The 12791-nt window shown below is 42.0% G+C and overlaps 1 protein-coding gene across 3 annotated transcripts in view; it reads left to right on the top strand.

The window, feature by feature from the left end:
- LOC118703931 (nodal modulator 1) overlaps positions 1–12791 on the top strand; it is a 50744-nt gene that overhangs the window by 21349 nt on the left and 16604 nt on the right. For all 3 annotated transcript variants that reach the window (XM_036411296.2, XM_036411297.2, XM_045571265.1), the window contains exons 12-18: positions 2085–2259; positions 3855–3996; positions 5021–5152; positions 6232–6368; positions 7813–7900; positions 10841–10904; positions 12176–12271. In XM_036411296.2, the coding sequence (XP_036267189.1) occupies positions 2085–2259; positions 3855–3996; positions 5021–5152; positions 6232–6368; positions 7813–7900; positions 10841–10904; positions 12176–12271 (834 nt within the window). The remainder of the gene's footprint in view (positions 1–2084; positions 2260–3854; positions 3997–5020; positions 5153–6231; positions 6369–7812; positions 7901–10840; positions 10905–12175; positions 12272–12791) is intronic.

Raw genomic sequence — 12791 nt, 5'->3', positions numbered from 1 at the left:
ATTATTAAGCCTCAATGAAAGAATTTATTGACACAAATCAATTTTTAAGGCCTTCAATATAACAAATACTCTCCTACCAGTTTTTATTTTTATTTTTATTTTTCTAAACTAAACCAATATACATTTGAGGTTTAGGGTAACTGGACACTTCTCTCTTTTTTTAATGTTTTTTATTACAATTGAAATATAATATGGACACTTCTCTTTAATTGGGAATATGAACTAAAACAGATCTTATGCTTAGAATATTTAAAACTTAGAAGAGATTCAGCTTGAAACAAATAAGTTGACATTCGCCCTGACATGGACATGAATAAGGAGATTGTCAAAGGCTCTTAAGAATAATTTATCAGCTGAAACCGGTTTGGCTTAGGCGGTCTGCGGACTGAAAGGTCCCAGATTCAATTCCCGTCAAGGCATGTTCATTGGTTGCAGGTATATCCCCGGTAGGAGGTGTGCAAGAGGCAGCTGGTCGATGTTTCTCTCACATCGACGTTTCTATCTCTCTATCTCTCTCCCTCCTCTCTGTAAAATATCAATAAAATATATTTTTAAAAAGAGAATAATTTATCAATATTCTCTTGTCTTTTTATTCCAAAAGTGCGCAGTAGAGGAATACGAGAACCAAAGTGCATACCTTTTCATCTTCATCAGGGGCTAGCACACTTTTTCTGTAAAGGGTCAGAGAATAAATATTTGATGCTTCTTGGGTTTAATGGTCTCTATGATGGTTGCATTTGATTTTTAAATGATGATTGTTGAAATTATTTTTGAAATAACATTTGATTGATGCCTCACCAGCCCTGATGCCATAGATAATTCCTAAATGAATAGGTGTGGCTATGTTCCAATAAAACTATTTAGGACATTGAAGTTTGAATTTGATGTCATTTTTATGTATCATGAAATATTCTTTTGACTTTATTTTTCCTTTAACCCTTCAAAAGTGTGAAAATGAAAATTATGAAAACCATCCTCAGCTCAGGTTCATCAAAACGAGGTGGCCACTGGGCTGGACCTGGCCACTGGGCTGTAGTTTTTGGCCCCCCACATCAGGCCGTGAGCTCATTCGGCTGGGTCAGTCACTGAGAAATGACTGCTTTTTATTGTTCCTAGATTTCACACACACAGTATTCCTCCATTTTGTTGTACCTTCTGTTGTTTTTTTTATTTGCCGCAGAGTGGGTGTTCCCTTATCTGGTTCATCCATGATTACCCAAAGTTGAGTCCAGCACTTTGTTATCTTTCTGTCAGAATCAACAACCAATTTTTTTCTAAAATGATTCTTTAAGATTAGAAAATGTAACCTTTAGTCCATTGAGGAAGTTGTTGTGGCCTTCAGCTGTGATACCTTACTGTACTTGGACACATCAGCTGACGGGAAAAGGAAGAACATCACTGAGCATGGTCTTTGTTGGTCTTCCTCAGGGGCCTCTTCAGACACACTTGGGTCTCTTTGCACACTGCTCATCAGCCCAGTCAGACTCATTACCTTCATAGGGCTTGTCAGTTACAAGTTGCTTTTCTCCTTGCTCCTAAGGAGTTCAGCTTTAGCTTTGCATTTTTCTAACTTAATTACCTTTTATGTTTAGATCTCCCAGATTGCTCCTCTTATCCACACATTATATGTAATCACAGGTGAGGAAGTTGTCTTTGATAACTGCCTTGTTTTATGGCCTTGGTAATGCCACACTTTCTTAGGCAGCTTACAGCTCTTGCTTTTAAGGACTAGCCCACATTCTCAGTCGAGGCTGCTCCATTGCCAAAGATTCATTTACCTGAAACATTTTTTTATCACCTACAGATTTTCTAAAAGTCACTTCCACCGTGGGGATTGTCAGATGTCACCCAGAACACACACCCAGCCCCGCTTTGCACTCTGCCTTTTCCCTTATTAGAAAGAGGTCTGACCTTTCCTAAGGTTGCCTTCAAAACTGGAACCATTTGGGCTACATTCCTGACTTTTAAGATGAAACTAGTCTCAGGGACAAGGGCTGGAAGACGGACATGCAATTTTGGTTGATAAGCACCCCTCCTGTTATAATTGAGTTCTCACTCTGGAATGAATGGTCCCCTTGTTGCAGGTTCAGTGTCTGCGGCCAGATATCAATCATTCGCTTCCCTGACACTGTCAAGCAGATGAGTAAATACAAAGTTGTCCTGTCTTCTCAAGACAAGGACAAGTCTGTGGTCACCGTGGAGACGGATGCTCATGGATCATTCTGTTTTAAAGCAAAACCAGGGACCTACAAAGTACAGGTATGATGAATTTTATTCTAGTTAAGATATTTGAAAAAGAGCATTGATTAAAAAAAAAATATATATATATATATTTATTGATTTCAGAGAGGGAGGGAAAGGGAGAGAGAAAAAGAAACATCTATGATAAGAGAGGATCATGGATTGGCTGCCTCCCGAACACCCCCCACTGGGGACCGAGCCCACAACCCAGGCATGTGCCCCTGACCGGAATCAAACCCGCAACTCTTTGGGTCCACAGACTGACGCTCCATCCACTGAGCCAAGCTGGCCAGGGCAAAAACATTGATTTTTAAAAGGGTTATTATTATCTAGAATGCATTAGGGAAGGAGCATTTCCATTCCCAACTTCTTACGTTGACATCTTTACATTCCTGCATGTCACTGTTAGTGGAGCAGACAGGCAATCAGTTTAAAAATGATGGGACAGGCCTTTCTCTTTTCCAGTGTTTTGTTTATTAGGGTTTAGTATCCGGCTGCCAATCAGACCTCCACCTTCTCAGGCTTTTGGCTGCTGCAGAATATCCATGAGTCCCAAAGGAAATTAAAATGAACTCTTTATTAATGGCAGCTCAGTGACTTCCACAGTGGATGGCTTCTGGAACCCGAGGCCTTTCCCTGCCTTGCCCTGAATGGGAGATGCTGGGCAGGCACCACTGGTTTCTCTGTCTGGGCAGGCACAAAGGCTGGGAGACTGTATGCCTTGGCCTCACTGCACGGTGAGCACAGATGAGGCCAGCAGGCAGGAGACACAACAGAACCAGAGGTCAGCCCACTGCCTTTCAGTACAGAGGCCCTGCCCACAGGGAAAGGCCGTGTCTCAGTGGATCTCACACCCTCACCCATCCAGCCAGCTGCTGCTCCTCCCCCTGAGAAAGAGCAAGTGAGGGAAGGGAGAGGGCTGGGACTCTAGGACAAGAGGATTCTTCCCTCTGAGGAGATGGGTGGCAGAACAGTGTCTCCCTGTTCCCATCGTAATGTGGTGTGTGAACTGACAGCTCCTTTACTAGACAGCAGCTCCTTGCAAAGCTGGCCACGTTGACAAGCCTTTGGAAGCCCTTTCAGAATAGGGACTTATCCAAGGAAGGGCGGTTCCAAAATGTAATCCTTACTAGGGATGAAAAACGTGACCATTGCCTTCTTTCCCCGTCCCTCTCGTTAGCCTGAGAAAGGCCCGTAGAAGAAAAGGAAGAGGAAAATGGCGTAATTTCACTATTGGGCATCCAAGCAGCGTTGGCAAGTTAATAGCTTATGTTACGTGTGACCTCAAGCCAGGAAAAGGTTCAGGGATTCAGTGTGTTTTCCACCCCGTGTTCAGGTGATGGATCACAGCTTGGGTGTCTCTGGAGAGTTATGCCCGATGGGCTTTTGTGTACACCAAGGCACTGCTGGGGATGGGTTTTCTATCTGATTAGAAATGTGTTGTCTTCACTCTGGCTACTTGCATATTTGTTGTGACTGTAAAACTTGACCTAGAAATGAACCTTTGTCCTTGGGAATTTGTTTGACCTTGGGCCCCGATGAATGTTCTGGTGCCCTGTAGGCCAGAGGAGCAGCAGCCCTGATGTAGCTGACGTTGCCCTGTGTGCCCACAGGTGGTGGTTCCTGAGGCAGAGACCCGAGCGGGGCTGACATTGAAACCCCAGACGTTTCCCCTCACCGTGAAGGACAGGCCTGTAATGGACGTGGCCTTTGTGCAGTTTTTGGCATCCGTTTCTGGGAAAGTCTCTTGTTTGGGTAAGATGTCCATGGAAAGCCCGAACAGATGGTTTCACAGGAGCAGGCCTGTGGGGGCCGGGTGAGCTTTCCCTCACGGGGCAGGTTAACTGTGAAGGCAGAAGCTGCTCCTGGGCAGTGGTTTGGAGGGTCATATTGCATCTAGTTCTTTTTGAGAAATTGCCACAGTGTGTCTTTGAAACATTTCTCTAGGAGTAGTTTTGCTTTGACTCCTAAAAGAACATGTGGGTCTCTTTTTCTCCCTCTGACTCCGAAAGGAAGGTGGAATTAGGCCCAGGTTTCAGTCCCAGCTCTGTCACTCTCCAGAAAGGAGACTCAGCCTTTCCTTTCCCAGCCTCTGTTTTCCTTCTGGTAAGTGGCAATGCTGCTGCTTCCAGAGGGTTTTAATGAAGTTTAAATGTGGTCATCAAGAGGCAGTGTAGCCCAGTGACTACTTCAACTCTGAAACCAGACCACAGGGGCCTGAACCTTTGCTGTGTGACCTGGGGCAAATTACTTAACCTCTCTGTGCTTTGAGTCCTTTATCTATAATGTGGAGGTGATAATAGTACCTGCCTCATAGGCTTGTTGTGAGAGTCAAATGAGTTAGTGTATCTATATATAGCCTTTGGAAGTACTTGGGACACAGCAAAAGCTATTTAAATCTTTGCTATTATTAGTAATATTAATATGATGATGATGATAAGAGGCCCAGTTCTATGCCTAGTATAAAGTGGGTAGTAAGGTTTCATCACCTTTCTCTTTTTCTCTGGCTCCTCTTGGTGCTCCATAAATATTACTTTTCCCATTTCAGTAAATGGTGGAGCCGCTTTTCCCAGTAGTGGCTTCTTTGCATGTCCAACATTGGGGGGGAGTAAGGGGGGCGGTGTCGTCTTTTTAGAATCAAGCAGCTACATGTTAGCTTTAAAGGAACCCTGGCACTGGCCTTCAGGAGATAAAAGGTAGCAAGCAGCACACAGAGGTCGAACGTGTGCTCTGGTTCACGAGGGCAGTCAAATGAGGCCCTCCTGTCTTTTCTCTGCAGACACCTGCGGCGACCTGCTGGTGACCCTGCAGTCCCTGAGCCGCCAGGGCGAGAAGCGGAGCCTCCAGCTCTCCGGCAAGGTCAACTCGATGACTTTCACGTTTGACAATGTGCTCCCTGGAAAATACAAAAGTAAGACACCAAGACAGCCTCTCATGGCCCTCACACGCCCTCATGGCCTTCTTTCTAAGCGTTCTAAAACCTAGCTCCCAAAATGCATCCCAGATGTATACAATAGCTTGTTTAGCTCTTCTCTGACCTGTGACCTTGAATGTGCTTTATTTAGCTGAGGTCCTAGGAACCAGCTGCCACCATATCAGCATAGCCCACACAGTTCTCTTTTGGGAGGGTGCCCTCATTCATGCCATTTTATTTCTAAATGCTGAAAAAGCGAGTGTGAAGTGATAACACAGTGTGTTGCCATTAGCAGCTGTGTGACCTTGGCCTCTCTGAGACTCAGTTTTCTCATCTGTAAGACGAGTAATAGACTTCCTGCAGGATGTAAGGCTTTTGCACAGTGCCTGGTAAGCAGTGGGCGCTGGCAAACACCGGTTCTCTTTTTTCCCTGCCTTTCTCAAGAAACTATCCATTGCCATAATGTATTTCTGCTTTTTCAAAGCTCAGCTTGGAGCTGCTGGCAGAGAATAGCTTGTAAAATCTACTGCTTTTTCTGGGGAATTGCATTTTCCATTATATCAGGTGTCGGCAAACTATAGCCTAAAGGCCACTTGCCTGTTTTTATAAATTAAGTTTTCTGTGAACACCACTATGCCCGTTTATTTATATATTGTCTATGGCTGTTTGTATGCTGTAAATAGAGTTGAATAGTTGGGACCATGTGGCCTACAAAGTTGAAATATTTGCCCTGTGGTTCCTGACAGAAAAAGTTTGGTGATCTCTGAATATCTTACTTAGCTTGATGTTTAGACACAATTGAATTTCTGTCTTGGTGATTTTAATGGTCATTGGTTTCAATTTTTTTTAGTAGTTACTTCTAAGCATTGCTATTTGTGTGTGTGTGTGTGTATTATATTTGTTTTATGTGTATGTATATATATACTATAGATATATATGTGTACATATTGAAAGTGTGTGTATGTATACACACATTTTTTTAATAACTAGTGAATTGATTAAAATTTTTTCCAGTGGTATTCCAGGAGTGGTGTGCTCTATGCCCATGTGTCTCTTTGTGTTGTGTGCTTTTCCAGTAAGCATCATGCATGAAGATTGGTGCTGGAAGAACAAGAGTCTGGAGGTGGAGGTCCTGGAAGACGATGTGTCAGCGATTGAGTTTAGGCAGACGGGCTATATGCTGCGATGTTCCCTTTCTCACGCCATCACTCTGGTATGTGTGGCTTCTGAGGATCCTCTTATTTGGAAGAGCACTGCCTTTGGAGAGCAAGAAGGGCTAGTGTGCCAAGAAGATTATAACCATAGTCTAGTCAGATGTCCTTTTCTGCCCCTCCACTCAGCCACCTAATACGGAAAGCTTCATCAGGAAGCATTTAAAACACCTCAGTGGAAGATGCCTTTATTTGGGGCATTTCCTGGCCTCACATTAAATTCTAACTGACGATTTGGGGGAGTCATTGATGCTACAGTGGTTTTGTAGCCTTGGGCAACTTCATCTAATGTTTCTGAGCCTCATTTTTCTCCTCTAAAACTGAGATCACAATATCCATTTCTCAGGGATATAGGAAGGTTTAAGTAAAGCTTTAATGCATTTAACATTTCCTTGGCATACACTGATATTATGTATTAACTGGTGCAGCTGACTGAGTTTCTCTGGTATATGAAGACAGAACTGTTAGACAGAATCTTATTCTCTTACTGGTGTGGTCTTGCTGGCCAGATAGGTAGTGTACCATAGGGATTTATGGAAAGGAAACACTGTGCAGACCCATAGAGGTCCATTTATGAATTTTATATAATTTTTTTTTTACTGGAAGCATTGGTAAATGTCATTGTCAGATGCCAATAGAGAAACTGAGGCAAATGGCAATTCAGTGACTACTAATGTTAGATGCTGAAGAATTGAAAATGGTGAATAAGTGATTGACATTTAGGAATAAGTGATAAGACGTTTGGAAGCCTTGCTTTCCCTTAAATCCTCCATTACATTTCTGTTTCCCTTAGAATAAGATTCACATTCCTTAATGATGGCCAACAAGGCCCACCACCAGCTCCCATCTTACCTCCTACCACTTTCTACCTTGCACACTCAGCCCCAGGGGCACACAGGCCTTCTCCAGATCCACAGTAAGCTCGCTCCCTTCTCTGGGCCTTTGCTATATCTTCTCCAGAAATGTTTGCACTTGGTTATTCTCATTCAGGCTACAGCTCCAATGTTTCCTACTCAGGAGAGGCCTGCCCTCAGACCAACAAGCTAAAGACACCTACGGGGATCGCTCTATATCCAGATCCCTGTTTATTTTCCTTATAGCTGTATTACTTACTAACTGAAGTCCACTAATTTCTTTGTTGATTATATTGACTTTCTGCCTACCTATGTTAGAATGTAAGCCACTTGAGAACAGGAGCCTTGTCAACAACCAAAGCCCAGCTCCGGGTCTATCACAAAGCAGGTGCTCAATAAATGTTAGTCGACCAAATGAAAAGGAGCACGTTTTTGTTGGAAGTTTTTGAAGGTTTTTAATTTTCCTGTGGCGCCCAACTGCTCAAATGATTAATGGGCAAAACAGATGACTGGTTCTGAAACAGAAATATTATTAATCATCTTGTGTCTCCATCTCCCCCGGTAAGTCATTGTATTGGCTTTGGTCCCTCAGGAGTTTTATCAGGATGGAAATGGACCTGAGAATGTGGGGATTTATAACCTCTCCAAAGGAGTCAACCGCTTCTGCCTGTCCAAGCCTGGTGAGTCTGGGAGGATTGATGTGCTGCGTGTTAGGGAAACAGAGAGGCACCCGAGGAAGGTTTTAAAGGCATTTCTCCCCACCTCGGTTCTGTTTGCATCAAGCTATCAATTTTGGCTGTGGTCATTGTCCTCTTGTTTTTCTAGGTCTTTCCTCTGGAAGGAGTAGTGTTTTCACCCAAAGGATTAGAGCTGGGGCCTGGCAAGTCTCTTGGGTTTCAGCTGGGTAGACCGCAAGGCCCTTTCACTTTTTTTTAATTTTTATTTACTTTTCAATTACAGTAGATACATAATATTATTGTTAGTACTATTTTAAATATATTTTTATTGATTTCAGAGAGGGAGAGAGGTGGAAGCAGCAGTGATGAGAGAGAATCATTGATCAGCTGCCTCCTGCACACCCCACACTGGGGATTGAGCCCACAATCCGGGCATGTGCCCTACCTGAGAACTGAACCGTGACCTCATGATTCATAATTTGACACTCAACCATTGAGCCACACCAGCCAGGCGACATGTAATATTAGATTAGCTTCAGGTGTATAACAAAGTGATTAGACCCTTTCAATTATAAAAACATTACACTATTGGCCAATAAAAATTGGATCATCTCCCACCTTGCTTAAAATACTTTGGTGGCTTCTCGCTCTTTTAACAATTTTGAGGCAATTTGCAGACTATAAAATTTACCCATTTAAAACATATAATACAATGATTTTTAGCAAATTTACCAAGTTGTACAATCATCACTATAAACCACTGTATAACATTTTCTTCACCTAGTAATATCCTTCATACATGTTTATAATGAATTTCCTCTCCAGGCAGTAATCAGTTTTTTGTCTTTATTGATTTACCTTGTTTTGGACAGTTCATATAATTGAGATCATACAATATTGGTATTTTGTCTGGCTCCTTTCACTTAGCATAATGTTTTTGAAGTTCATCATGTTTTGGATTCTATATTGTAGGAGGTATTTGTAGTATATTCCTTTTTATTGTTAAATAGTATTCCATTGTGAGGAACACAATTTCACATTTTGTGTATCCATTCACTACTGGGTAGATACTTACGATGGTGGATATTTCCAGTTTTGGGCTATAATGAATAATGTTGCTATGAATATTTGTATACCTTTGTGTGAACATCTGTTTTTATTTTGGGATGGTAAATGCTTAGGAATGGAATTGCTGGATCATATGGTAAATTTATGTTTAGTTTTTTAAGAAATTACCAAATTGTTTTCCAAAGAAGCTGTATGTACCATTTGATATTCCCGCCAGCAATGCACGAGGGTTCCTGTTTTATTTACTGTCTGTCTTTTTGACTATACCATCCTGCTAGGTGTAAAGTAGTATCTCATTGTGGTTTTATTTTGCATTTTTCTAAAGAATAATTCAGTGACTTCTCTTGATTCTCCAGGTAAAATACAAAATCTTTAACCAGACCTTGGGCTCCTATATAATCCAACCTGCCTGCCCTTCTCTCCGCTCCATGCACTCTGTTTTTATGTGTTTCAGTGAGGATGCCTTTGGCTGCAAGTAACAGAATCTGTATAATAGTGCCACCAAGATGTGGGGCTGAATTTGGCTTGATAATAAAGTGTGGCAGCATGTGGCTACAAGCACGGATTCGGTGGCTGGTAGAGGTTAGGGTTGGTGTCTTTATGATTCTTTTAGCCTTTTCCCTTGTGTTTTTAAGATGGCTGCCATCTTGTTATGGTTAAGGCAGAAAGACCAAACATTTTCATGCCACTTCTCCTTTATGTTTTATTAGCCAGAACCGTGTCACATGGTCACTTACAGCTGCAAGGGAGGCTGGGACGGTTGCCTTATGTTGCTGAGGCTGGACACATTGCCACCGTAACCATAACCCAGGTCTGGTGTCAAGGAAGGAAGGACAGCTGTTGGGGAAGCACCTAGCAAGTCCTGGATTTAGATGTTCGTGCTTAAGTGCTCTCCCTGTGCCTCACACTCCACTCTTCACCCCGCTGTGCCTTCCTACTGTCACTTCTTGGTTCAGTCATTACTTTCCAGGGGTGGGAGGGCTCTCAGTGTCATTTATATCTCCCTGTCATGCTGCTGCTCACAGTATTCAGTTCTTTCCTTTACTGCACTTAGCTCATAACTGGTCTGCTATAGATGTCAGATGCCTCCCTCTGTAGACGGTAAGCCCCTGATGGCAGGGGTCTACCTATTTCTTGCTGTGTACCAGTACCTAGCACAACACCTGGCTTATTGTAGGTGCTGGTGCATTGATATTTATCAAATGAAAGAGCAAATAAAATGAACGGAGAAACCTAATTTCTTTCTACTAGGAGCTGCACTGGGGCTTACACTGTGATCACACAGCTGAGGTGGTTTGAACTAATGTCAGTTTTTGTAGGACATATTGCAAAACTGTGGGTTAATAACCATTTGGTGGGAACACATTGTTAGACTTTTCTTCTTTCTGAAATTGACTGTATTTCTCTGGCAAATGATGCCATATGCTCCTAATTGAGTGTTACCCTCATAAACTTCTGGCATGAGAGTGTTTTCTGTGATTGTTTCATAATTTTCTGGGCCTTCCCCTGCCCCATACCCTGTTTAGGAATATTTATAGAGAAGGAGCTCAGGCCATGATTATGTATCTTTTGAATTTTTAACAGAATCTGTTAAGTAGAAAATTCTCAGTCTGAGTTGTAGTGATGCCCTTTCTGTTCTCCTTGTACACATATTTGTTAGCTTGGTCTGAGTGGATTAAACTACTGTGCATTGTTAAGTTATAAAAAGGAACATACCGAGCTTGTCAGTAGGCCATTACTGGTTTGGGTCAAGGGTAAGAGCCATTGTATATTGTGGGTCTCAACTGAGGTGGTGCTTTTAGATTTCAAATGTTGGAATTGCTTGGCATAGTGGATGCCTGTCTCTGAAAATGCCTTTTGCTTTCCTGGCTGCAGGTGTTTACAAGGTGACCCCACGCTCCTGCCACCGGTTTGAGCAAGCGTTCTATACCTATGACACGTAAGCTGGGGCTTCTCTGCTCTGTGTTTTTGTGTGACTTCTGTAGAGAATGAGTGTGTGTCTCTTTTTCAGTCATTTCTGAGACCAAAAGGAATTTTTTTTAGTTTTTCTGGAAGAGGTTAGGTTAGGCATTAAAAAGTTTCTAGATAAGGATTTCAAGATACTTGGGGAAATTACTATTATTTTTAAAAAATTAAAGCGTTTTTATTTTCCAATTACAGGTGACATTCAATATTATTAGTTTCAGGTGTACAGCATAGTAGCTAGACATTATATAATTTATGAAGTGATCCCCCCAATAAATCTTGTACCCACCTGGCACTATGTATAATTATTACTATATATTTTTTAAAATATATTTTTATTAATTTCAGAGAGGAAGTGGGAGGGAGAGAGAGATAGAAACATCAATTATGAGAAGGAATCATTGATCAGCTGCCTCCTGCACGCTCCACACTGGGGATCGAGCCTGCAGCCCAAGCATGTGCCCTGACCGGGAATCAAACTGTGACCTCCTGATTCATAGGTCGATACTCTACCACTGAGCCATGCCAGCCAGGCTAATTATTACAGTATTATTGACTATATTCTCTATGCTGTATTTTTTATATCTGTTGTAACTGCCAATTTTTACTTCTTAATCCCTTTCCCCTTTTTTTCCCACCCAATTCTTCACTCCCATTTCCCCTCTCACTACCCTGTTTGATCTGTATTTATGAATCTGTTCCTATTTTTTTTTTAATTTAAATTCTTTTTTGTTTAAAGTACCTGTTTTGTTTATTTTGATTTTTAGATTCCACATATAGGTAAACTCATATGGTATTGGTCTTTCTCTGTCTGATTATTTCACTTAGCATAATACTTAGATAAATTATTGAGAAAATGGAGATAGGGTCTCTTACCCAAGAATTCTGTAAACCAAGGATGGAAGGCTGTGGTTTCTAAATGGATTAAAGATAATTGTCAATTCTTCTTCCGGCCCTCTCTGATAGGACTTCCTCCTCAAGCTCTAGCCCACCATTTCTCTACTTTTACTGATGCTTGTGGGTGTCACTGGGGATTTGAGTGTAAAGTTTTGGAGAAGAGAATTCGTATATTCTTTAAAACCCTGATATATGTACTTCAGGAGTTATTTTGGCCTACACTAAGAGCAATTTCATGTAGTGTATTTCAGGGTCAGGAAAGTGGCCCATAAAGGGTGTTGTTTGTGATCCTTTGAGAATGACTAGGTGATATTGCCTGTGTTTTATTTCCACTTCTGTGATTTATAGGTCTTCACCCAGTATCTTGACGTTGACAGCCATTCGCCACCATGTCCTTGGAACTATCACCACTGACAAAGTGATGGATGTCACTGTGACTATCAAGTAAGACTGGTGTTCTGTGGTGGGCTGAGCAAGGGCGGCTGGTGGGTGAGGCCTGGGGGCTTCTCTAATAGATTCTCTGAGAACTATTTTTGATTTCTTATCTCCTGGTGTATATACAAATGGCCCTCTCTCTCATACTGACGTGACGTAGCCATAAATTAGCAGCAGCCTTGATCCTTTCCTTTTATGATTCACGAAATAATTTGGGATGAGGAAGAGCCTTCTGACAGCTCGTTTCGTGCCTTGCCTTAAATTTCTGTTAGAACTCTCTATACTTCCTGTCTTTGCTAGGGGAAAAATAGTCTCTGGTCTATTCATTGTATTCAAGTGTTTTTAGCAAATTCAAAAATACCGCCTATTTTTCTTAGACCTTCTCTCAAAGGCTTGGAAAATAGAGATAGTACCTGATGTAGGAAAGATCACGAGAGAGAACGGACACGAAAGGCTGTGCCTCCCTGAGGGTCAGGTTCATGTGAATGTGACCTTTGACAGGAATTTTTGCAGTGTGGTGAGGTGACAC

This window comes from Pipistrellus kuhlii, unplaced genomic scaffold, assembly GCF_014108245.1.
Source record: "Pipistrellus kuhlii isolate mPipKuh1 unplaced genomic scaffold, mPipKuh1.p scaffold_m20_p_4, whole genome shotgun sequence".
Taxonomy (NCBI): domain Eukaryota; kingdom Metazoa; phylum Chordata; class Mammalia; order Chiroptera; family Vespertilionidae; genus Pipistrellus; species Pipistrellus kuhlii.
This window is presented reverse-complemented; position numbering and strand designations above follow the sequence as displayed.